This window comes from Prenolepis imparis, unplaced genomic scaffold (genome assembly GCF_030444845.1).
Source record: "Prenolepis imparis isolate NDT839.2.m4 unplaced genomic scaffold, iyPreImpa1.0 SCAF_1, whole genome shotgun sequence".
NCBI lineage: Eukaryota > Metazoa > Arthropoda > Insecta > Hymenoptera > Formicidae > Prenolepis > Prenolepis imparis.
This window is the reverse complement of record NW_028141159.1, coordinates 3,898,803-3,924,705: the sequence shown is the minus strand read 5'-3', so window position 1 is coordinate 3,924,705 and position 25,903 is coordinate 3,898,803. Positions and strand designations below refer to the sequence as shown.

The 25,903-nt window shown below is 38.3% G+C and overlaps 1 protein-coding gene and 1 long non-coding RNA gene across 9 annotated transcripts in view; one reads left to right on the top strand and one right to left on the bottom strand.

Annotated features, from left to right (window-relative positions):
- Positions 1-25,903, bottom strand: part of Nachralpha6 (nicotinic acetylcholine receptor alpha6) — a 235,468-nt gene that overhangs the window by 126,130 nt on the left and 83,435 nt on the right. For all 8 annotated transcript variants that reach the window (XM_083049565.1, XM_083049506.1, XM_083049541.1 and 5 more), the window contains exon 5: positions 7,108-7,217. In XM_083049565.1, coding sequence (XP_082905691.1) covers positions 7,108-7,217 — 110 coding nt within the window. The remainder of the gene's footprint in view (positions 1-7,107; positions 7,218-25,903) is intronic.
- LOC145942739 (uncharacterized) overlaps positions 1-25,903 on the top strand; it is a 141,437-nt gene that overhangs the window by 105,140 nt on the left and 10,394 nt on the right. The gene's annotated exons all lie outside the window — the stretch shown is intronic.

The following is a 25,903-nucleotide window of genomic DNA, read 5'->3' as shown; positions in this document are numbered from 1 at the left end:
CACGATGTACTTTGTCAAATATGTCGCCATTTGTGCGCTCAATGTTCACGCGAAATATCAAAGCTTTAGATTAATGCTTTCGATTTCTCCGACTGTCTCCGTGAAGAGGGAAGCGAGAAATTTCCTTGCAGACAGCTTGCGCGCGATACTTTTGGCGGACGTAAAGTTATAATATATGTATCTCGTATGGGAAGAGGAAAGGCAGGGGGGAAGACTATAATCGAAATGACAATAGCAGAGACATTTTTCTCATCCGATTCGTGACTCGGGTCCTTATTATCAGGATGCCTCCTGGTTAATAATCGAAGACCGTGCAACGAATGTGCGCGAATAGAAGCGAGCAGGTACCGAGCCTGGGTCATGCGGTGGCCCGCAGTAACGGGGTGGCCTGACGTCGCGTTTCAATTAATTATTCACATAATTACTACCCGCCGCTCGCTCACCGTCGTATTCGCCCTCGACGTCGACGACGGAGCAAACTCCGAAGGCGCGCTTTATAGAGCCCCGGCGACTTCCGCAGGCATTAAACGCCGATTACAGTCCGACGATTATGTCTCGAGGAGAGAAAGACGCCGAATCAAATCAGATCGGAGATGGAATGCGACCATTTGCGAAAACAACTGTGTTATATAATTATCGCGCAAATTCGTGTTGTAAAAATGCGAGACTTCCTGTTCAAAATTCGATTGTACGCTCGATAAACAGAGAAGATGTATTTCTAGAGATTGAATAATTGTACATTGAGAGCCTGTTATGCGGAATAAATTGAATTTATATGTCACGTCTCTGCTGTATTTAAATTTTGTCAATATTATCAGAAGTATCCTTCCTATAGTAGAATATTTGTTTTCAAAACTCTTATATATTTGACTCCTATCTCTTTTAAAATCGCGAAAGCTTTCCTCGCGCGTTTGATCTGGTGTATTCGTTGTTATTCCTTGATTATTCTTTGTATTTCGAGGAACGGCGCGCTTTCAATTTTCAATTTCGATTTTGGACTTTTGGTTTTTAAGGAAAGAAAAAAGAGAGAGAGAGAGAGAAAGAGAGAGACGTAAATGTGGGAGATACGTTTCGGGCACCATCGGTTCGGCAGGCGAAATCAAACACATCTTCAATCCGACGTGAGTAAATAATGATTACGAGACCGTATATTTGTATGTAGATCGGGGAAATAGTGTATACAGGACAGCGAACGGACACGGACTGTGTTCTATGTACCCTGGTATTCCCAGGATGGCGGCCGATAGAATCGCGACCGCATTCGTTCGAGAGCGCGTGTGATTCGATTAAATAACAGGATCAAGTATGTAGATTAGAGTAGTGTCTCTCTTTCTCTTTCGACCAAAAATCCTAGCAGATCGAGCGCGTCCTCGTTTTGATGAAACGCGCGAGGGATTGTTATAAATCTATATACACTTATGTAAACGGGGAGAGAATATCCAGCGCGCGATTGGGGACAGATAACCATCTGTTGGATGGATCAAGTAGATTTCGAGAACATATTTCGCCGGGTCCGATCGAATTCTGCGGCGGTTCACGTTTCCGCTGTGGCTCATATAATATTCGCATATGTGGTCGCGCCGACAGCGGAGTGGACAGCCACATCGTGACTTGCCTCCATGCATCGTATATCCCATTATCAAATTCGCATCATAATGTGTTAATGCGATCGGATGCCATTAGCGTTCTTTAGACTTGCGAAAATTTCGAAATTTTTCCGACATCCATCAAATGCAATCTTGTGTGGATTCACACTTATATCACATTAACAAACTTGACGTCGCGCAGACTTTCTTAAAATATCTTATAATCCATGTTTAATCTTAATGGAACTCGAATAAGGCAAAGTAATCCGCGCTCGGATTATAGATTTAATTCTTATCTCATCCAGCAATTATACATATATATGTAATATACTTTTGGAGTATATCGGTATAATGAAGAATAAATCCTTTCGATGAGTGTAAAATAAAAAATAAAAACGAGAAAATGATGTAAAAATACTTGTATATGTGCTACAAGAGACGGCACGAGAGAAGCGTACGGGATTATTTCAATTCCTCAAGGAGATATACCGAAGGTTTCGGGCCACGAGCCGAACCGTTATCGCGGGTCGCTTCATATACTTTTCAGTAGTAGCTCGTTGATGTGCTGCTCGGTTGCGAGGTGAACATGTAGTTACGAGGCCGAAAAAGGTGTTCGAGCGAAAGGGATTTTACGAGCCTCGCGCACGCCGGCACCGAGGCTCTCTTAACCCCGTGGGTTAACGACGGCTTAAATTCGACGGTAACGCCCGAAAGTACCTTCAGGCGGGATACTCGAGATTCGCTTTCGCGGGGAAAAGCGCCTTTTCCCTTTGGAGGGACCGGCTCGTAACCGTTCCCCGGGGTCCGTTGCAAAATGGAACCACATCACACAAACGCCAGCACCGGACCCTCCGTGTCGTTATCTTATTTACACTCCAACTTCTTTAACAGGATTGGGGACCGATGTCTTCAAAATTCTGATGCCCATAGGACTCATTCTTTATACAAGTACGCGTGGGATGCATCGCTATGAGATAATCTGCTCCCTGTTCATGGTTCTATGGTTCGCGAAGAGCCGATAGAATGGCGAGGATAAAATGTTAGGACTTTGAAAGCGTAGGAGGTAAAAGTAATATTGACTCTCGTATTCCGGGGCAAAATGAAAGAATCTACAATTGATCCAATTTAAAAATTACCCTATAAAATAAATATAGCTCTCTTTGTTTTTTACAAGACTCTATACATATAATATTTAATTTAATTATACATAAAAACCAAACATTTATATATTTATTTTCGTATAATGTAATTTTTATAGGAAAATAACGTGTAATAATACATAATGTCTATTTAGAAACTAGGCTGATTAATAATGGAGAACGCGAAATGGTAGCTTCGATTCGATAGACAGAGAGCGCGAGTTTCATGTAAAGTTCGATTACGGTGGCGAGCGCGTAAATCATCGGCCCGGTGGGCTTGTTTCGTCGACAATTTGGCGGTGCGATTGTTTTCCGAATATAGTAGCAGGGGATGCTATCGGAGCTATACGAGAGTGTCAGGTAGATCTCGCGCAGCTGCTATGATAAGCCGTTCCTCCGCCGAGGTCTCTATAAATTTTTCTAGTCGATAATGGGCGCCCATAAGTTAAATGATATTTAACGGCCCGCGACATATTTATCGGAAAATCGACGGTGTAATTTCGAACGACGATTTATGCGTCTTCGGCGCTTCGAATGAGGCTGAGAAAATATTTTACGGTTTACCTTATGGCCAACAATTTGCATGGTTAGAGAACACGTAGCAAAACTTTGAAAATACATTGCACAACTAAGGATTATCCAATATTATTTCAAATTTTAGATTAAAAATATATATTCTGCGCGATATTATATTATATTAATTGTCAACTGTTATTATATTGCGAAGAAATTTCACAGCGCGTACTAAGATACATCTTCGCGGAAACAGCTCGTTAGCAAAACGTGATACGTATAATTGCGAATAAATTCGACCGCATTGGGACGTACAAACCGCGTTATAGCGGACCGTCGAAACAATAAGCGTCCATTACGAATTGATGCCGCGGTGCTCGCGGAGGGACGAGCAGCAAATTGAAAATGATCGCTGGAGAGACCCGTCGAAATCCAAGTTTAACTCATCCAGTTATCAGTGTTCCCATTGATTTCTAGTGTCACTTGCCATTAACGAGCCACCACTTACGCTTCGCGGCCATCTAAAACCGCTGCGCATCAGAAATTCAAAATCCAAACTGTTTCATTTCCAAGATATGTATACGTTTAATTTACGAAAGATGAAGTGCCCTGTTCTATTCTTAATGTAAGGGTCTCTTTTTATTTTTTTTACTTTTTTTCAAAAATTAATTCCATCCGGTTTGCACGGTTACAAGAGTCCGTTAGCTATCCCAGTAGTCCCGGAGTTATTGTACGCTCTCGTGATACTCACAAAGACAAAGTTTCGCCGAGACGAGACTTTAATTAATTGAAGCGATCCCGCACACTTTACTAGCGCACCGGCGAGGAATCTCTCTCGCTGCGGCCGCGGGCGGCTAACAACTTGGCCAGTTGTTAGTTGCGGTCAGAGGTGGATTCGGTCTGTCTGACCGCTTCTTTCTTTTCTACTTACTGTCTTTCACTTTTCCCGTCGTACTTTCCGTCCATATATTATGTCTCTCTACCCGTATTCCCATGCCATACTTTACCTTTCTCCCCGTTTTCTAAAGACTAAATAGAGATCGTTTAGCTTTGCTTATTTCATTGCACAAATTAGTATTTTAGTTGAAACAAATTGTAATTGAATTTTATTTGAATTGCTGTAATTGTTTTCAATTTTTATGCTTTAATACCTTTCGCACACTGCGGAAAATGCACTAAAGTTATTCATGAGCAATTCTACAATAGCTTTATTCTCTCTCTTTCTTTACTACTATTTATTTATTATTACTTAATTCGCAGTTTAATTGTCTATTTGAATGGTTTCAAAGAAGTCATTCTACCATTAAATGTCTTTAATTTTCTAACTATTATTTGTATGTGTGAGCAATTATACAATTTCTTACAACTTACAACATTATAAACATTTTTTATCTATATTTAATTATTATAATGTAGAGATGAGAAAAAATTATTACACCAGATCAAACATAATCTAAAATTTTGCACGTAGAAAATTGCTATACATGCTGCGCCAGGCCATCTCAAAGTTTCATTCCGGAAATGGATTACGATTCTAATCGCATTTGATTGTCATCCAGATCGATCATTCGCCGTCAGTTGGTGACGAATATCTAATTTACGCCTGGGTCGAACGACAAATAATCCACGAAGCGAATCGAAAATAATCGGGATGTCTATCGAAAGGTGGAGGGAGAATCTGCTGCTCTCAATTTCGAAATGAAAACATTGTTATTTCATCCGCCGCTTTTATAATTAAACTGTCGGAATTTATTCGTATAGTATTTTGTTTTTAATCACGACGGGATTATTTATTCAATGCGTGCGTATAATAGTATGTGTGTGTATGTTGTGTGAAGGTTTTGTAAAAAAAAGAAAAAAGAAAAAAGAAAATGAAATTCGATACACATTTATTTTTCGTTGATTATCAAAATTTCTGTGCATATTGTTTACAGTGGATCGCATTCCGTTCCGTCTGATCGCTCTGCGTCGGGCGATTAGGAAACATATACGACTAATATATCGATCGCATTGCGGAGCACGATTGAAGCAACTCGATTACGCGATTTACACGTCCATTTCGTTCTCGCGCGAATCGGCTGGTAGCGAGCGACGGGCGTATTAATTTTGCGGATCATCGAACGTGAATTGCGTAAACGCATTCACGTACGATGACCCGGCGGTTCTTGTATTATTATATAGCTCTGCAGCCTATAAATACCTAAGACTAATTATTAAGACTAGAGGCTATGATAGAGAGAATGGCTGAGAATGCGAGCCGGCCACGGCGTCGATCACTTGGAGAAAGGAGAAGAGATGCAGAGATTTTTGCAGACATGATTCTGATTTTTCTTTTTTTTTTTTTTTTTTTTTTTTCAAGAAAAACTAGCTGGCTTTCACAGCTCAGTGAAATCGCGACCATTCAAAAACACATTTCTTCCGCTCTCCACGACGTGGCCAACTTTAGAGTATTTTTTTGTCTGAGAAATGAAAATGATCGGTACTTATGCAATCGTTACTCTATAGCTTTTTAATTAAAATCTGCGTTAATAATTACGTTTGAAAGAGTTCGGCTCGACTCGCTTCGCGATTTCGTTGCCTCGTTATATTCGCGAGTAGAATCGTAAATACGCCGAGTAGAAAGAGTTTCGATACGAAAGACGAGAAACGAGCCGATCCGATCTGATAAGAGAGATTTCTACGATCGGGATCAATAATTACGTGGATACAATATTTACAAATGAAAAATGTAGAGAGATATACATAGAGTACAAGTATATAAATATTATAATATATATACTCGGCTCTCTTACTAGGATTCAAGTAAACGCATGCACTTTAGGGATTTTAATAAAAAAAATATATATGTATATATAATATGTATATAATATACTTTTAAATAAGAGATGCGAAGCAACACTAGAATAAAAGTTACGTACCCTTCGATTCTTTTCTTTCTTTTTTTTTTTTTATACTACATTCGTAATACCGTAACGGCACGTGAGAAGAGTACGAGGTACATCGAAAATAATTTACGCTCCGAACGGAGTCTCTCCGGAGAGGGAGCGAACTTAAAGTTAATGAAAAAACTTTTGCTGCAGTGGCGCTACTGCCGCGCTATTTCTTAGCCGTCGCAGCTTTTCTGAAAAAAACATTCTTAAAAATCTTAATTCTCTCTTTTTTTTTCTCTTTCACAGAAAGCATAAGAGGGACTGTGCCTTCCGAATAAGTAGTAGTAGTAGTCGTTAAGTCCGGCAGAAGAACTTGACGTATGATGCTCATTCGGGACCCAAATAATTCATGCGTTCTATTTTTACGATAATAAAGCCGTACGTTTTTGTTTCTCCACGATAACATTTCTCATTCGCGTAAAAACTTTCCGACATTTCCGCGAAAATGGTAAATAGAAAATGGAAAATGGTAAATAGTAACGCGATTTCGTCGAATATTTTCATTTACATCTTGACTGTCGCATTCTCGGATATCTGGCGTGAAAAGATTTAAGCTTTTATATCGTTGTTATCGAAAATTGCCTTGATTTTATTCGGTTTAAATTAACGTAAATCAAACGTAATCGCGTGGAATCGTGTCAAAGCAGCGGAATCTTTTCGCGGAATTTCAACACTGTGGCCTTGGAAAATCAGTTTACGCGCGTATTTTACGGATGTCTTTTTATTATACGGATACTTTATTAACACGATGATTACGTCACACGACGAGCGCGACGTTTTTATCCGACCGCGTTAATTAAAAATTCTATTACGAGACTGACGCCCCTCCTCTCGCGCGTGCGAGACTGAAATACTCCTGACAAAATGTTATTAGTCGAGACTACTGATTTGTCAATACAAAATGAGAATCGCTACGCAGATGTAACGAGGCCAGATTACCTGTTGTACATGAGGATATCTGGTTTCCAAAGCTTGTTCGGCGTAATTCGAAGGTCTTTCACTCCGCCGTACTCGGACTCGTTCCACTGAAGATTATAGTCTGTCCACTCCTGCGCACAGAAAAATAAAAGAATTAGAGAAAATGAAATGATATTTTAAATCTGCTTTAGACACGGTGTTATATTTCATAATAAGTTGAATATTTTTTTACAGTCTTGTGCGAATTTCTGGAGAAAATGATTTCTGCCAAAACGGTCTATCTAAGAGTTTCAGTACAAATATCTATAAAGACCTTTATTCTAGTAAGTAACTTCTTCATGTAAGATCAATATTTAGAAAACAAAACTAAACGATCATCATCTAACGATGTCTAGATACAAGAAATATAAAAATTAATAATAATATGTAAAATAATATAAAATGGATGATCCGAGGCACTATTAATTCGGATCTAATTATAAGTACAATTTCCCCGTTTAATAAACGCGATGAGCGTTCCTCCGACCAATTCCCATTATGCAAAATAAATGCTCGCGTAATTTTCAATTTTCGTTCCTCTGTTCAAGTAATATAATTATAAAATCGATATACGTACGCGTGCTTAACGTTCGCTTTGACGTTTATATTATCGCCGCGTTCGAACTCCAGCGCGCACATAAATAGTACAACCGCATCTTGTATAGCGAATAAAAATAATTTATGATAAAATTTTATATAGTATGATGCAAGAGGCCGTTCCCTGCGGTCGAAAACTTGTTTAATTCAATTAACGTAACGCTTAATATTCAATAAATTAAATAAGCGTGTGTGTTGCTTTCTGTTCTTTTACTTTTAATTGCTTTGATACAAAATATATTGCCATCCGCATTATATAATTTTACGGTTTGTTTTCGTATATTTAATGTAATTTTGTAAAATTTCGATAGAACTCCAAACGACATCGTATAATTACGTTAAATTTCAAATTGCGTATCATACATTCTCAGGTATCCACAGGTATAATATAAGCCGAAGGATTCCCGGAGCCTTCTCCTTTGACCGCGGATAAATTTGTACGAGTTAATTAATCCCTGCTATATGAAAGATTAATTATTCGCGTAAATTCTATTCGCCGACAAAGTTTCACCGGCTCACCTGGAGCGGAAGAAATCGTGGGATTTCGTGGAAAACGGTCAGGGAAAATCGACTATAAACTCTCTTTCTGTCATCGCGTTAAATCGGAGTAAACAAGCGGAACATCTTTAACTATCATCGATCTCGATCGACAACAATCTTGTCATCTCGGCAAAGTGTCGATAGAATTTATCATAAATCATATTTAACTTCGACGATCGAAGTTTCCCGCGAAGAAGCGTTTCACAATCACGATATTCGATAATGACGCGAATTATTCTTCCACGATGCGATTATCTACGATAATCTCGCGAAAATGTAATCGCGCGAAGATAAAGCTGCGTGTTCTCTCGCGGTAAATCGCGCATACGGTACGAAATAATAACTGGACAAAAATAACAGTAATAATATCACTGCACTCTCCTCGAACGTATTATGCGGAGAAAAGCGAGTAAATTTAAATTAGAATTATCGCTCTGCTTGTACGCGAGAATATTAAGCATGCGGCACACGATGCTATTTTATCTGCTGGATTGCTAGCTGGATTTGCGTGCTTGCTACCGTGTGGGCAGCAGTGCTGGCAGTGCTGCTGACCGTGTTGCTCGCTTGGCTTCAGACGATGCCTACTTCCGTGCTGGTTTTAGGAGGATCATTTCAATAAACCAAAAAAATTTCAAGTGACGATAACCCTATCATCGTTATATGCAATATCATTGTTTATATGATCGTGGTTATATGTCAATGTTTTTTGACATGTATTTTGCAACCTAACCCAAATTTGAGACTGACAATCTGTCAATCTGTCAGCATCTTGATTGACAGCGCAGGATTATAGCAAGAAAAATAGCACCTGTTCTATCACCGAAATCCAGCAAATCAGTCAGCAGCGTGACCAGCAGGCACACAATTTCCAGCCTAGCAAAGAGCAAGATTGCCAGCACAGGCGCACGCAAGTAATCCAGCAGATAAAATAGCATCGTGTGCCGCATGCTTAACTCTATATTTCATCTGTATCTATCTCGCGCACCATACGATATAACTGTAAGCATTTTTTAATCCGACGCCTCTGCTATTGCAAAGAGCGCGCGATTTATATACGAAAAATTATTATCGGAGAAATGTATTATACACGGTCAAAACGCGGAGGGGAAGATATATCTGAAAATATCTCGCAAACTCGATAAATCATATTCTCCCGGCAGCGAGTCACGTCCATCCGAAGGAGGGAGAGCGCGGGACTCCTTCTGAAAACCATCGACCCTTCGGATATTTTCAACGGAGTCACGTACCTGTCGCTAAATATTCATTCACTCCGAGACACGGAACAGTCGGCCGCGAATCGCGGAAAACTAATGCAACCTTCGCTCCGGGTGCGAAGTTCGCGAATTCGCGAGGATATAAGGCTGCGCGCGACCTGGTTTCGCGAATAGGAAGCGCACTCGCAGCAACACGTTTTATAATGTATATTTCAATTTCCGGTAAGTCCGCGGCGGCGTTTGCTCATTAGATTACGCGGCTGAATTGCACAAACGAGAAATTCAGAGCGTCCCGGTGCGATGATAAAAGTATATCCATCCTCGCCGGGCCCGACGTCGACTCGTTTCCCTTCTTTTCGTCACGCCGCGCCGGTGCGTTGAGATTTTCAAGAGTTCCGTTTCCGCGTGATGGCCGTCATTTTGTTTTTACGGCGCGTATTCCGATGACACACGGAAGCGTGACGTAATGAAGGCTACACTCAACGAAGAGGACATTTCCCGAAAAAATAAAATTTCATCTCACGTTGAACGACCGTCTCTTTTATTATCTCGTCGCGTTGAATTACGTCAATGTCGTTGAAAATGCCCGCTGATTTTCGTCCCTCCGTGCCATAATTTGTCGACAAAAAAACCATTCGCGTACCGCAAATTTTGGCCAGGCTTTTTAATATTTTGTTTATAGTCGACAAAAAAGTATATTGTGTAAAATAAAGTGATAAATATTTTATTCAATACTTCGATATTTTTAACGGAACCTATATATTTTAATGTTACTGTCAAATGTAACAATCATTTTTAATAACAAATTATTGAGAAGAAAAAGCGACTCGTTATTACTAAATTATTAAATATTTGAGCGAGCGAAAAATTAAACGAAGCGAGAGAGAAAAATATTCTTTATATTCTTAAATCCTATCAAAATATTATTTCCGTTACGTAAAAGAGACATTCGTATATGCCCACGTAAAATCATAATCTGAAAAGTTTAATTATATAAAATATTAAAATAAAAAAAATATATTTTTCCCTTTAATTTATAAAAATAAAAATCAATACTTTTAATATTACGGCAATTATATTACAAATAAAGTTGCAAGTATGAAATGTATGTACAGCTTGACACAGAGACGTGTAAAGAATTAATTTTAATTGTTAAATACACACGTCTATATCAATGGAATTATCGTTACATAATAGTTAGTAATAGGGAATAATATCGATTGTACGATCAATTAATATATAATTTACATTTTGTCATTAATTTTGCGAAGTAAATACCAATTTTGGCGTGATGTTATAACTTCTAGTGAAATGAATTTCAAATATCTCCTTTTTTGTTAATAACACTATTATGAGCGATATATCGATTTTCTAAAGGATAGCGACTCTACTCGATTTACTTATATTTACTTATTTAATACCGTGCTAAGATACAAACTCTCGTACCGTAATAGCGTTATGTAGGACGTGGTAACATAGTTTCCAAGTTGGAAAATCTCCAGAGGAAAAATGCGTCGCATTGTTTCACGAAGCTAGTTTTACAACGAATACTCTCTGTACGTTATTACTTAACTTTGCGTTCTTGTACTTCTTATGTACTGTGTATCGTAATACTTAACGAGCCATAACTCTCGCGTTTTCCGCCATCCGGGGCGTTAAGCTACTACCTTAATGCTATAATCGAACCCTTTCCACATCAAAGCGAACGATGAGAGCGATGCAGAAGAAAAAAATGGGGTCATCGGCCACGATTGTGTTACTAACGAGGGCTGTTAATAAAAATCGTGTAAGCTGTGTGTGTCCGGAAAAAAAATTGTATGTCTAAAAATATATATAAATATATATTTATTAAATATCTCGCCCTCGCATGTAAAGAATTTAACTTGTGTAAAAAGAGAGAAATATGAATTGATTAATTAGATAATTTTTTTGTTTCTTCCAAGTAAGTCTGTATTTTTTGTCCCGACGAGAGAGAGAGAGAGAGAGAGAGAGAGAGAGAGAGAGAGAGAGAGAGATAAAGGCTGAAATACCAGTAAAATGATTCACAAGGGAACGTCCAAAACTCTAACGATTAAAAAGAAAAATACGATAATGCTGTAAGCTACTTTTCCGTGACAAAAAACTTTGGAGTCTTATCGAAGGCAAACCCCCATTAAAGTTTGGATTAAGTAAATATCTCAACGTATAATAAACACTGATATAGCGTCCATGTCGATTACGGTGCGACGAGTAAGAAATTTTTATACCGTATAGTTATAAATTTTTAGAATCCTTACAGCGTGAGTATTGGGCGAGAAATAAAGAGGCCTATCTGCGTTACATGAGCAAACTTTAAATACAATATCGAATCGTTCAAAGCTGTAAACTAATATTTGTAAAAATAAATATGAAAACTAAGGTAATTGTAACAGAAGAAAGACAATTTTCGTTAGAAATTTTATGTAAGCTTGGCGGTGATTGAAAGCGAAGTACACCGTCGACAGATTTTTTTTATCAAAGAGAAAACTTTTAGAAAGCCAGTATATTTTTCTCTTACAAGGAAAACTTTTATCGAATCAAACTTTTAGCCATTTATTGAGCGGCAACGATGTTACGGTGTGTTGTAGCAATTTCTTATATCTTTCTGTTGTATACACAAGCGCAGTGTCTGTCACAATGGACGAGTGGCATGTGGTTCACGCTTTCGCAGAAAGATGTATTGTATTGTCAACCGCGAAACGCGAAAATCAATCGAGAATCAGTTTACGTGTATCCTCGCGGTTCTCCTTTATCCCGTAACATTACAAATGCAGAATCAATGACGAAAGAAATTTCATATATAAATATACAACGCGATATTCGCGTGTCGTGCTAAATTTGTTAAATAGCGCGTTAAGAAACCCTAATTTATGGACGCGTTCTTCCCTCTCGCGGCCAGAATAGTATGTGCGGCTAACTACGCACACATGCTATCCGTCTTCGGATGGCCACAATGGGTAGGCGTATGCATTCTGCCGCCCCCTCGCGCGCGCATTAATGCAACGCGTGCTTCGGGTTAAGGTCGGGGGCCGCTATATATGTACGACGATCTTCCGAAACCGCAGCTCTACCTAGACTCCTCGTGACACCGCGCTGACCAGAGCGGCGATTCCGAGGATCGGATTCGTCCGCGAGTCAAGATACTAAATTACGGTGGTCGCGTACGTGTATATACATATATATTCCAAGTTTAATGCAAGTGATTTATGCAATCGCCCCGCGATCAAGTTACGCCAATTAATTACAGCGAACCGTTTCATATAAGAGCACCCCTTGCGCTCGACTGCGCCGACTCTTTGCAGAGTGAATTACCGATGAGTAATTGACAGTTTTGCGCGAACCAATCGACCGATATTTTCCCCTTTCGTATAATAACGCATAATGTCTTTTTATCCATCATTTTACTTTATTTCATGTGTTATTTTAACACACGCTTTTTTTCATCTTTTTCCTTTTCCCTGCATGTATCGCACTGATTAATCCGCTGCGTTTACTCTGTAAATATTTGCCTGTCAATTGCAACATCGAATCTTATTAAGCTGAATCCTTACGGATTCACCGTGCGTAATACACAAATATATATATTTTTTTTGTATGCTTTGTTTTATTCACTATATTTTTCAACTATTTCGAAGCTTCTACGTGTTATGCTAGGCGTAGTATAAAAATGATTTCCATCTGTTTCAGAGTGTCACATATAGATTTACGTTACAACGAATACAACCTAGTCGCACGGGGATGAAATATGACATCGTATACAGAGCGCGATGTAAAATCATAGTCTAAAAAATAAAAAAAAAAAAAAGAGAATATTTGACGAAAAATAAATTTAGGAAGTTAAAGATTTTTATCTGCGAAATAAAACAGATAATCGGGAAATGAAATTTTGTACTATCAGATAAATACTCGGCATGCATGGGACGCTCTTGTTAACTCCGATTACGTGTTTTACATTTTGGCATTATAAGAAGCCTAGTAATCCTAAAGTTATTAGCGTCCGTTTTTGTCGGGTAATCCAGGCACAGTATGACGGTTAGAAATTTCGTCAGTTTAGTTATATCACCACGTAGCAAGGAATAGCACAGGAGAAATTATTGATCTCGTTAAGGATAATTAGAATTATTGGATTATGCGGCGAAGGAGATTGCCCGGTTAACTTGCGTGGCTTGACTTTAGATAGGTTACGATGACACTCGAGACCGTATATACTAGTCTAAATTGTTAATTTCGCGAAATGTATATATGGTAATTTGTGTGGTACCATTACAATTTCCGGTAGGGGATTTCTATTTTATACATATAGATATATAACCCTCATATTTTACATAATCACCTGCATTTTTCAACGGAAGAAAGATTCAATGCTTCACACGAGGCCGAGAATAACCACGTTTTGTTGGCAGATTGTTTTCTTCGAAGAGAGTGAGAAAAAAAGAGAGAAACCATCCCTTCATTTATTTATGTAATCTAATTTGAAATACGGCGTGTGTTAAAAATGCATAGCAGTTTCAGGAGAGATCCTAGTGATCCATCTTGATGAAATAATAAAATAATCGCGATGAATATTCGATGGATTTTAGAAAAAGCGGTGAGAAAAGTGCAGTGGTGTCAGTTCATTCTCCGTCTCTTATCCCTATGAATTATTCCCGTCACGATTTTACATACTCTGAGCACTTGTTTGCAAAATCTTCATGCTACTTATGCCATTAGCCCCGCGAGGGAACTGCGAATAATTAAATACCAAAAATATAGTTAGCTTAGCGCGGTGACTTTTCACCAGATGAGGGATAATGCTTTTCAAAGTTTAAGTATAAGCCGCAAATCTCGGTTAAGCGCAACGGACATTGTTAGAGCACACCTGGTTTCCTCGCCGAGCATGATTTTAACGAGACCGTCGTCGTCGTTGTCGGACGTATGAAATACGTGTCTATCCACGTGTGTGAGGCCCGACGCGACACGCGGCGATTAATTCAATTTTCGGGGAATACGGTACAGATCAGGGAATACACGCGGAAAACGGCGACGTTCTACAGGTAGGTCTAATTGCGCGGAAACACCATTTTGTATATAAGCTTTAACGTCAATTAATATATTAAACGGAACCGATGATTTTGAGATCTCATTGTGTCGATGGATTTTGCCTGATGGGACGAGACGTCACAATGGCGCGCGCGCTTAGAACACGAACGGACAATAATTAGTATGCGGCTTGCAATTAGTCATATTGACACGCTTGATAATTTGCTGTCAACGGAACGCGTTTGTTTGCGTTTGACGGTTGCAGATCCAACGGATGTGCACTCTGTACTACGAAATACTTTCCGTCCAAAAAATTCGACAGGATTTATCTATCCGATGTGCGTACACAAGATTGAAATTTTCTACATTTCCGTCCTTTTATCGACCGTGGCGTTTTATGTCCTCGGGAGACTTTTTTTCATCTTGAATGCATTGTTATGCATTATTCGTTTCACATCTCGGTGTAACAAGGAACGCGGGAAAGACACGTAAGCTGTACTTTCAAATCCCGACCTCGCTTTATGCCCGCGTATCAGATGGGGATTGCACAGTAGCCGGATACACGCATACGAATACACACGTCTATTTCGCGAGAGTTTCATGTACCGGGCACGGCAGTGCACGTTCCAGGAAGAATCTTGCCGGTCTGTCTCGTACAAAGCATCGGTATTCCGCGTCTTGTCTCTTATTCATTTTTACGCGAGTACGCTTCTTCACTTTTGTTCGGGATTTACGAGCGATAATTTACGACCTGGCTCATTCTTGCGAAAGATACATTTAATAAAAGTTTCTTCAAATTTCGAGACAGCCAGACACAGATCTTTCGTTGATAAAAAGCAAATGAGCAATTTGGTAAGTTATTAAGGTGATAGGACATCAAGGTCGCGTCGGGTCGCGCAACGCTATTCTTTGCAACGAGATTTGATCGTGCATGCCGCGCACGAAGTAGAATGAAATTAAATTTGATAAAAGATTGTTCGTATATATATCGTACATACAACGTTCCGCATATGTCGCGAGTAAGATTTATACGCCCACGACTGTGCACAAGCAAACGCCCGCAATTATTAATCAAGCTTACCGTTCCAAACTTACCACGACGTTATTAGCTAAAGACTAATTCCCGCTTCGTAAGTTCGATAAGCATTACCGCGTATCGATATTTACTCGTTAATCAGACTCCAATGCGCGATCTAATCTTCTCCAGTGCAGACTAATATTGCGAAAGATGACAGGAGGAAGTTATGTTTTGCTTCACTGAAAAAAAAACTACTGAATTCAAATAAATATCTAATTCAATAGTTCCCTTCACATCACTTGTTTGAAACAAGCAAATATTTATCTGTTTTGAAAAAAGATTTCTTACATCAACTAAATATTTTTTCACGACAAATCAACATTGCTTGTTTCAAACAAGTGATATATCAAAGAGTATTGAAATAAACATTTACTTGAATTATTAAATCATTTTTTTTCAGTGTTATTATCCAACGATCAGGGAATAAAAATTGCAGAAATAAATCTCGAGATTGTATGTATGCCGTGCGTAATAATTAATAATAGTTGTGATTGCACAAAACGACGTTTAATTTCTCGCTTGCAATTATATCGACCCATTACTTCGCGGAATCATTAATCCCTTACGGGGCACTCGTCATTAATCGAAATCCGCGGACAATTCGAAACATTTAATGCAACACGATTTTGCCACGCTATTGGTCGGCGTAACCCGATATTGATGTAATTGCATTCGCTTTGATACCGCATTATGGTTTGTAGCTGAAAACAAAAATTATGCCGCTTTCCCTTTCGTATACTTCTATAATTGGAAATTTCGATTTGCGCTGGGCGATCTTGCGCGTTTAATCAACACGATTTTTCCACGCGCAATATTCTTAAAAAACGAAAGTATATATCCTACGATTCTTTAAGAACGTTCACCATTTTCTTTAGAATCCAATTCAGAATATAGAATCCTTTCCGAGTTCATCGAGCGGACGTTCACGTCGTCGTAAATCCTCCCAATGATAACCAACTGACCGCAGCGCATATATACAATGAACACACATGTGTACGATAATCTATGGATGGGATCTTAATGTTTATCGCCCTTTGTAACATCTCTCACCCCTTCGGGTGAGGATAGAGCTGAGGAATTCACTCGCGAGTAAGAATTTGGATAGGCATTATCTATAAGCAATTGTTAGATTACGTAATTTTTTGAAGAAAAGAGTTATTTTATAATCTGCCTATTTCATATATTGTTATTTTTTTTTAAACATACTTTTGTTTCAGTTTTTTTCTTGCAACATGCATGTAACAAAAATTGCTTTCAATTTATAATTCAACAAATAAAATTGAAAGCTACAAATATCATAGGTTCACGGTAAGAAAATAGATTCCAATTACATTCGAGTGCTTTTAGCGCATAATGCGCATTAACGCAAATGAATTGTCGACGGCATTATATTCTGCGTGATATTCTACAAATTATCACACCCTGAGTATATTATCCGGTGCAAATTCGAGAGGTGCTTCTGGTCACCGACTCAAGAGCAGCATAATTGAAGGGTATAACAGAATAGCAATATAATTGCTAGTGTCCCCGAGGCATGAACCGGGAATTTCGTAGTCGTAATCGCAAACGAATTCGCCTCATATGAATATTTTTTTGCTCCCGACAGTAAATGAAATTGAACGACACTTTAGGCGGAAAATTCTTAATTAATCGATTAAAGAAAAAAAAAAAAAAAAATCTGGTGATAGTATATAAAATGCATTAATCTACCTCGCTGAAGAAGACGATAATGCCGCAATTACGGTGAGAGAGCTTGCACGTCCTTCACCGGAACTTTGGATGTAAGCGCGAATTAGGGATAATTACTGCTGAAATTGTGACGTTGCCAGTTGAGTGGTCCTGCAGGGCGGTGTGTTACGGGAAAGCACCGCTGCAGTTCAACAAAATTTTGGATGCACACGGCAATTAAGGATAATTGCTTGCGAAACGTTAACAGGATCTACGGAGCCATCCGGCACACTGTACGGACAGCTGCAGGGGCTGTTTCTACTGAAATTTTGGATGCGCGATATCAGGAACGATGGAGAGCAACATTCTGTAAACCGTTTACAATTAGTCGTATAAGATCGAAATAAGGGATCTTCGGCATGAAATATACTAAACTGACGCAGGTACACAGCGATGGACCTTGTTTAGTATATCTTACGTCTTGCATATATTAATATTGTACGCGATTGAGCGAATTAATTCTTCGAACGTACAAATTTCCGTCATATTTCGCAGTATCGATCGAGACGCTAAAACACTTGCAATTATCCCCGCTATCATTGCAGCGAGCAAATAAAATCAGGGAAAATATTCAGCTTCATTCAATTATATGGGAGTAGTAGTGAAGAAACTTACTTAAACGAGCTCGCGTGAAATGCGGTGCACGCGCCAATTGAGCACGTCGCGAGAGAGAAAGAAGAAGAGAAAAGCCAATTCCCCTAATATAATATTAAATAACTTGCAAGCGCAATTGTTTATTGCGAACGATACGGCGTCGGCTGTTGATTTGCATACCGATGAAATTGCGAATGCACTGACGAACGAGCGAGCAAGAGAGAGGGGGAGGAGAGAGGCAAGGATTGGAGAGAGAGTTTGCGTTCGAGCTTTTCTCGAGCGGCCCAAACTCTCGTCTAACCAAGGATTTCCGTGCATGAAAATGGCGACTTGAATTTTCAGAACGAGTTTCGCCATTTAAAGCAATATAGGAGTTATAATCGTGGCTTGGCCGATCGATCGAGATTATTTCCATTGAATTTGAACACGTTTGAGGTAGCGCCATTACCTACGTAAATATTTTTACTTAATTAGCGCGTGTCTTGGGGCGTTCACGATGCCGTACGACGTTTATTCAGCCCAAATAATTAATTCTGCCATAAATCGCATCTTTCCGAGAGAGCGGATGGTTTAATTTCGACGAACTTTGCGTTACCTGAATTCGCGATCGTTTAATCGGGATCGTTATCTTAGAGAGTGTGCAAAGATGTTTCACAGGTAAAGTGGAAGCAGTAAGGAAGGAAGGAATCTATTTGCAGGAATAAAGAAGGAACGCGGATAAGAATCTTCCGAAATTAAGGATGTCTAAAATAATCGATTAGAATTCCAAGAGCAAACGCAGAGAGAGATTCGTAGCTGCGTTCATATTTTCTCGTTATTTCATTATATCGAGTAGATATATAGCAGCGACGCTTCCGCCAATGAATTAATTAAATTTGGAACGACGCAGTTGTGTCTCTCTTGCAGACAATTCATTCTTTACGAATAAATCAAATAGTTTAGGAACAATTTCAGAAATTCATTGATAATTCTTTCTGGAGAAAATTTATCAGAATTTATCTTTTAATAAAATAAGCGATTTTTAATTTGTACTCATACATATAAACGCACAAATGTATATATGTAACTGATTTTGAACTCAAATCGCAAATGCTTACACCTCGTAAACAATGGCGGTAAGTAGCGTGTGCGAAAAACGTTTAAACTGCGATTCGTATCGGTGGATTTAAAGCGAGAATATAAAAGCAAGTGAGACGGTCGAAAATTGCAAATCCCTTCGCTCGCTCGTGTGTATCGCATTCTCGATTTCATCGGGGATGCAATTGCGCGCTCGTGCTTTAACGGATGCATCAAAGTGCAACTACAATCTCGGGAAGCCATCGCTAAGTGCGGGGGAAACTTTCGGGGAGATATAATACGTATAGCACGTTTATGTACGAGGCACTAATCTGCAAGTGGGGCTTCTCCACCGGCGTGTCTGGAGAGATACGGAGGAGAGTTCTCTTGTATATGGCAGCTTTCATGTCGAACTTCTTGGAAACATCGGACACGAACTCGGCGGCGTTCTCTTCCGCTTGTCAAACTCTGTCTCGAATTTTTACACAAGCGGACTCCGAGATTGAGCTCTTTGTTAAAAATGTCATTGTTACGCGTATATATGTACGCTCTGCTTGTTTTTCGGATGTCCGTTTTCGGTTTTCTTACCGAATTGTATCATCATCCCTTTGCGATCTGTCCCTTTCACTATATGTGCCGTCACGTTCACAGAAGTATGGATAATAACTTTCAGTTCGTAGGACAAACATACCGCGTGCATGTAAATGCAGTCATGCGCGAGACGGGACGCGCTCCAATTTTTTACATGGCACGCGGCTGCTTTTAACCTTTCACGATGAAATGGATCACAAAAGCTATTTCTCTGGAAATGCCATATTTCAACTCAATAAATTCCATGTCGTTGTACACTTTTAAATAAAATTTAATATTACATATACAAAACGGAAAATGTATGCTCGTGATTAATAAATATTGTTAATATAAATAATTTTTATGAATATAATATATATAATCATTTATGTTTATATCTGCGTCTGGTATAGCGGTAAGTATAGCAGAAAAAAACGTTATTTTGATATTTTTATGCGACTTTAAATGCAATTATACAGTTTTAAATTAAAATTTAAATTAACATTAAAGAATGTAGAATTAAAAGACATATTATATACGTAGCTAGAAATTTTACGTTGAGAGATTATTCGTTCATAGCGTCGAGAAAATACTCGCTCTGATTTTAATCGCTCCAAATGATCGCTCTTTTCGCTCTCAATTAATACAAGACGTCGCGTTAAATCGCCAAATCGTGAAAACATTTATCTGACAAAGTTGGCAAATTCGAAGTAAAATGTTAGAGATACCCCGAGTCTCTTCCTCTATCGAGGAAAAAGCGACATACTGTCGTCGAGATACATCTCTCTCTGATAATCTGCAGCGACAATCACACAATGAGATTCATCCATGTGGAAAAATGACGGAACTATTCGTGAAGAATCAACGAAAGTTTCTCGCACAGAAATAAAGATGGTAAAAGTCTCTCCGTTGTAGATTGTACAAAAGACGTCTACTGCGAGTTCGTATCTGATAGTTTTGCAAAACTCGATGCTATATAGTCTTCTATAATATCACAGAGTATCTTGGATGTATCTGATACGCGCTTTCTTTTAACTGAGAATTCGAAGAACAACTTTATGAATTGATTCTGTCTTAGCACATTTCTGATAACGTCATCTTTTCTATCCTTTAATTTTCAATAATCACTATTTTATATTTAAAAACTATAATAAAATTAAAGAATTTCTTTTTAATAAAATTCACTTTAAAATTATCTGAAAGACAAGATATATTAATTAATAAACTTGTTAATTTTGTTACTCATTAAAAGCGCCAAAACTTACAAATAGCTTATCAAAATCCTTTTGTTTTCTGTCATTCATAATTTAAAAAAATATTAAAGATATTTTCGCAAAGAAAAAAAATATATATATAATAAAAAAATTTGCAACTAAAAAAATCATATAATTGATCTAAAATATTCTGCGTAAAGTAATTTACATATATCCAATGTTTTTATGTATGACGTATTCGAATTAATTACTGTTTAATCCAAACGCACGCACAAATGCAACACGTATCGCATAACATTTCCTCGATTGATGTTTAACGTCAAAATCAAAGAAAAGAGCTGAGAAATATTCTCGTAAGATATCCTATCAGCAAAAGTCTCCATTAACCTCACACTCGGCCGTCTCTAAGCGTCTTATCTCGGCGCAGTTTTATGCTTTCAGCAAATCGCGTTACTTTAGAGGAAGCAAAAATGCAGAAGCATTTCTAAAAGAGTAAGCATCACTCGTGTTACATGTATATGCACATCAAAATTGCGCATTTGCATCCTACGTATAATTTATAATTTAATAATGAATAAAGTTCTGTGGCTGTATTTTTTTTAACATCCAGTTCTTTCGCTCGAATTCAGTTTTATAATTTCTTGATCTACTACTTAAATCGCCATGATCAATGTGGGTATTCTGAACATATACGTATATAATAATATATGTATAGCGATCAGATTGGCTATTTCCTGTGGTTTTGTAATCAAATGGAGTTAATGGAAACGAGAAATTCTCTTGGCATCGAGGACTTCAATTGCAGGTCTTAAATATGAGCTAAGTCCCGTAAGACACGATTTATGAGTACACATATGTACGTGTTCCTCTTGTCGAGAAATGTTACGATATATATATATAATGACTCGTTTAATCGTTTTATTCCAAATTTTTTATAATTTCATATATTCAATTATTAATAACAATAGAAAACTTTTTGTATTTGTCTGTATTACACAAGAGCACTAGCGGATCCTGACGTCGATAATGGGGGAGGTTTTGCAAAATTATTTTATTTAATATTTTTGGTTTCATGATTAGCTTTTATTCCAGGATCAACGACGTCGATAGCTCTTTAATGTTTGTTTTTCTTTATTTATATTTTTTAAACAAATTCAGCAAAACTGTTTCTTTTAATTTGCAAGGAAGGGGGTTAATCCCCCCCCCCCCAGGATCCGCCAGTGCACAAGAGTATTGTGTTGTGTTTTTGTATCTAACAATGTAAATTGCACGTGAAAGACTTAATATCGAACGAATTAATACAGTATGTACCAATTGTATCTCATTATCGGTGTAATCATATGCTTTCCTTACATTCGGATTATATCAATGATCTGTAATCAGATTTCCGTCTTTCATGCCTCGATATTAGTTGCTTTCCACACATCCATGTTAAAGAAAGACAAAAGTGAGATTTATCTGAGCTTTGATGTAAATGGAAAGCACCTATTAACGCGAATTAGGGGGATCAAGTGGTCTACGCATCGTGTCTCACAGGTGAATCTATGCTAATGTCAACGAGGGGTTGAGCAAGAGCAGGTTATGATGGATGATGCGCGTGTGTATACACATAGATGTATACATCTGTGCCCCTACGTGTACATAAGTGTGTATCGAAATACGCATTTCCAAGGATCGGTCGATGTTGGGCATGATAGAGTCAGGTCGAGAACTGCAAAATTAATGCGAGTGAGCGAATGCACTTTACGGATATTAGACAGTTAGGAAGGACGTGATCCTGAGTAAATGTCGCCTTAAGCACCCACTATATGTATCATGTATGTGTGTGTATATATATATACATATATATACACATTTTCTAGACAGCATGATTACTTCAAATATCTTTTGTCTGACGAATCATCATCATTTAACATTCTCAAGTTCGCATTTATCACCATGCGATTCTTAAACGCGATATTCATCGCGATGAACGACGTTCGTTTACGCGTGTTGCGAAAATTAATATTGCTTTTGTAGAAACACGTCCATTATTTTACGGCATTTTGCGTTGCAATGAGTGGTTTTGTTGCATCTCTACCTCTCAATTCGATGCCTTTCAATTGCAATAACGCGAAGCGGCTTGAAAAAAATAAAATGGTTGAAAAGATTCAGACACATTTTATCGGGAAATAAAACGCTGTAAGTTTTTTTTTACTGCTTTTTGATTCCTCACGCTGTTTTCGAGTGTATAAGATTGCATGAGTGGAGTGAAAAGCTATTGTTGCACTTGATAGCTTTTAGGATATACGTAACATATAATAGTACGAGATTAAATTCTCTTTTTTTTTTCAACGACGGACGCCAATCGTGCCGACGATATCAGGGAATAGATTCGATTAACCGGAATTGCCATACGTTTTCGTTTCCGTCGAAATTCTCGTCGAACCCCCAGGGACATTGTTTAGAAACACACAAATCAGCCTATCGCGTTAGTCTTTCGAAATCCCGTGTGTACATCGGGATCATTTATTGTGGCTTCTACAAAAAAAAAAAAAAAAGGTTAAACCCCCCTTTTTTTCCCTCCTTCTTAAGGGAATATTTATGCCCGACTATTTATCTGATTGTCGATTAACAACTTCGAATTCGAATTAGTAAATTTACAATGTTAGTTGCATGTTATCAAATAGAAAGGTGTGATATGTATTAAATTCGACACAATTACCTTGAAGCATAATTTTAATGATAATTTCAACTATAGAAATATATTCGAGACTACTCGTAATAGCAATTATAAATAATATTTTACAATTTTGTATGATAGAATGTATTAAAAATATATTTTTATTGTATATATAATAATTGAGAAAAAAATCGTGTATTGAGAAAAGGGAAAGAAAGAAAATTTTCTATCGTAAGGCTGTATAATTTAAATAAACTAAATTGTTTAAATATGTCTTAAATATATTCTGTCAAATGTATTTTCATTTAAAATTAAAAGTTAAAATTGAATATTGAAAAACGTAATCAGTTTGTTGCTTAAAGATTTGTCTCATTGTCGGATCGATCAGAGAAACAGCTCACCAACCGCGAAAAGTACGTGAGATTCACACAGATACATGGTCTGTTCTTCGAAGATGCACGTTTAATGTGTCTCTGCCGAGCTATAAACGTAATTCACCGGCGTTAGCGGACGTTACAAAGAATCAAACGGAGTTATCTCTTGGTAAACGAGTGATAAACGCATCCTTCCTGGTCGGCCGTGTATTATCGGTGTCCTCCGGGGATGCTGAACAACGTCGTCGATCGTTAACCGATACTCGGATAAATAGGCTTGTGTCGACATAAACATGTTCTCGCCGATCGGCTCTTTGTCGGGCTAATATGTACACGGTTCTTTCTGGTGCTAGCACGAAAATGTGTATAGCGTCTCGACGGCAAATATTTTATGGGTTTATCCTTACTTCATTAAATTCTTATCAAATTCGAATCAAATCATCATCGAGTACTCGACGGTGTTCCACACAAATAGCTCCGTGGCAGATTGAAATAAACAATAAACGATAACGTAGCGATTTAATCTATTGCGTTTATTAAAACTCTCATCACCGAGAAATAACATCAATTATTAAAAAAGAAAAAAAAGAATGATTTTATTAATCGCGCTCTGTTGCGATTATTCGAGATGATTCGCGCTCATCAACCGTTTGTTTATGCAGCAAACACTTCTCGCCAATTTTACGAGAAACATTTGGCAAACAGCTTAACTGTTCATTACGCCGTTCATTCTCTGCGCGAGCTCGTCGCACACGTCGCGTTGCCGTAACGACGGAAACGCCCTAAAAATTTTCAGTTTACTCATTCGCAAATATTTTATTATTCATATATCTCTGGGGAATATAAAACGTATCCTTCCTACCGTATGACCTGCTTGTTCGCTGCATACGCGTCGAGCACACACAATGTTACATCTCCAGTTCGACGCATCGCGCCCCGGCTCTAGTGCGTATATCGTGATATAAAAACTTTCGACCGCGCTATGATAAATCTAGGAAGTATGCAAATATTTGTGCCGACGTAAAAAACTTGCCAGCGCATGTGTCATTTTCGCGTTTTCGCGGAAAACAGATGGTGATGAATCAGAGAGAAAGAGAGAAGGGGAAAGAGAGAGAAGGGGTGAGAGAGGGGAAAGAGGGGGGAGAAGAAGAAATGTTTCGTTAATTAAATGTCCCAAATATGCGGCACGTTTTATCGTCGGTGGCGCCTTTTACGCTTACTTGTGCCGTGAGATATAAGAGTATAACGAGGAGTTATGTGCGTTATAAGTCGGACGCGAAGGGAATAAAGTTCTCAACAACGGCTATCGGCCGTCGACATGGAGGAATGGAGCGATAAACCGCGTTGCGAGACCATACTGAAAATGAGGAGTAATTCTGAAATGAAAATACGTCGCGCGAAGTAAATTTTTACCGCTGCTTACCGTCCAAATTAAGAAGACTAGTTTTCGCGAAAGTCTCTGGGAAACTGGAGTAAACTGATAAATATTCGTTACTTAAACTTCCATGTTTCCGGAGTAACAGATTTGCATATCCGTTGAATTTGTATATCTCTACTTTCTACGTATGAATATGTATGAACGTTCCCCGGTTTTTATATTTCCTTGCGAATGTGTCCTCCAATCTGCTCTATATTTTATGCATTATTGCAAATAGCTAAAATTTCCCCAATTTTCACTGTGTTTTTTCTTCTTGTGTGTTCCTTTTTTTCTCTAAGTTTATTTTATTCTTCTCATCTCTCCTCTTTTCTACGGCGAAATGTAATTATCACGAGACATCCGTACGTACGTGTGTGTATGTGTGAATAAGTCTTCATTACATATATTTATCTTGAAAATACTACAACTAATTGAGAAAGCCTTATCATCGTTTTCCATCGCGCTCTTCTCCGACAGAGAGAATTCTATTGTCTCGGAATGTACGAGAGAGCGTCCCAGGAATGAAACTCAACCTACCTTAGCAAAGATTACGGTGTCGTTTTTAATCTTTCTCGACTTTCCTCTGCTAATTGCCAGGCCCGCCCGGAATTTACGGAACGGCGGCCAATCAAAAGTCCATCAAACCAACTTCCGACCGTAATCGTTTACGGAATGAGTTTACCGTCGAAGAAAGATT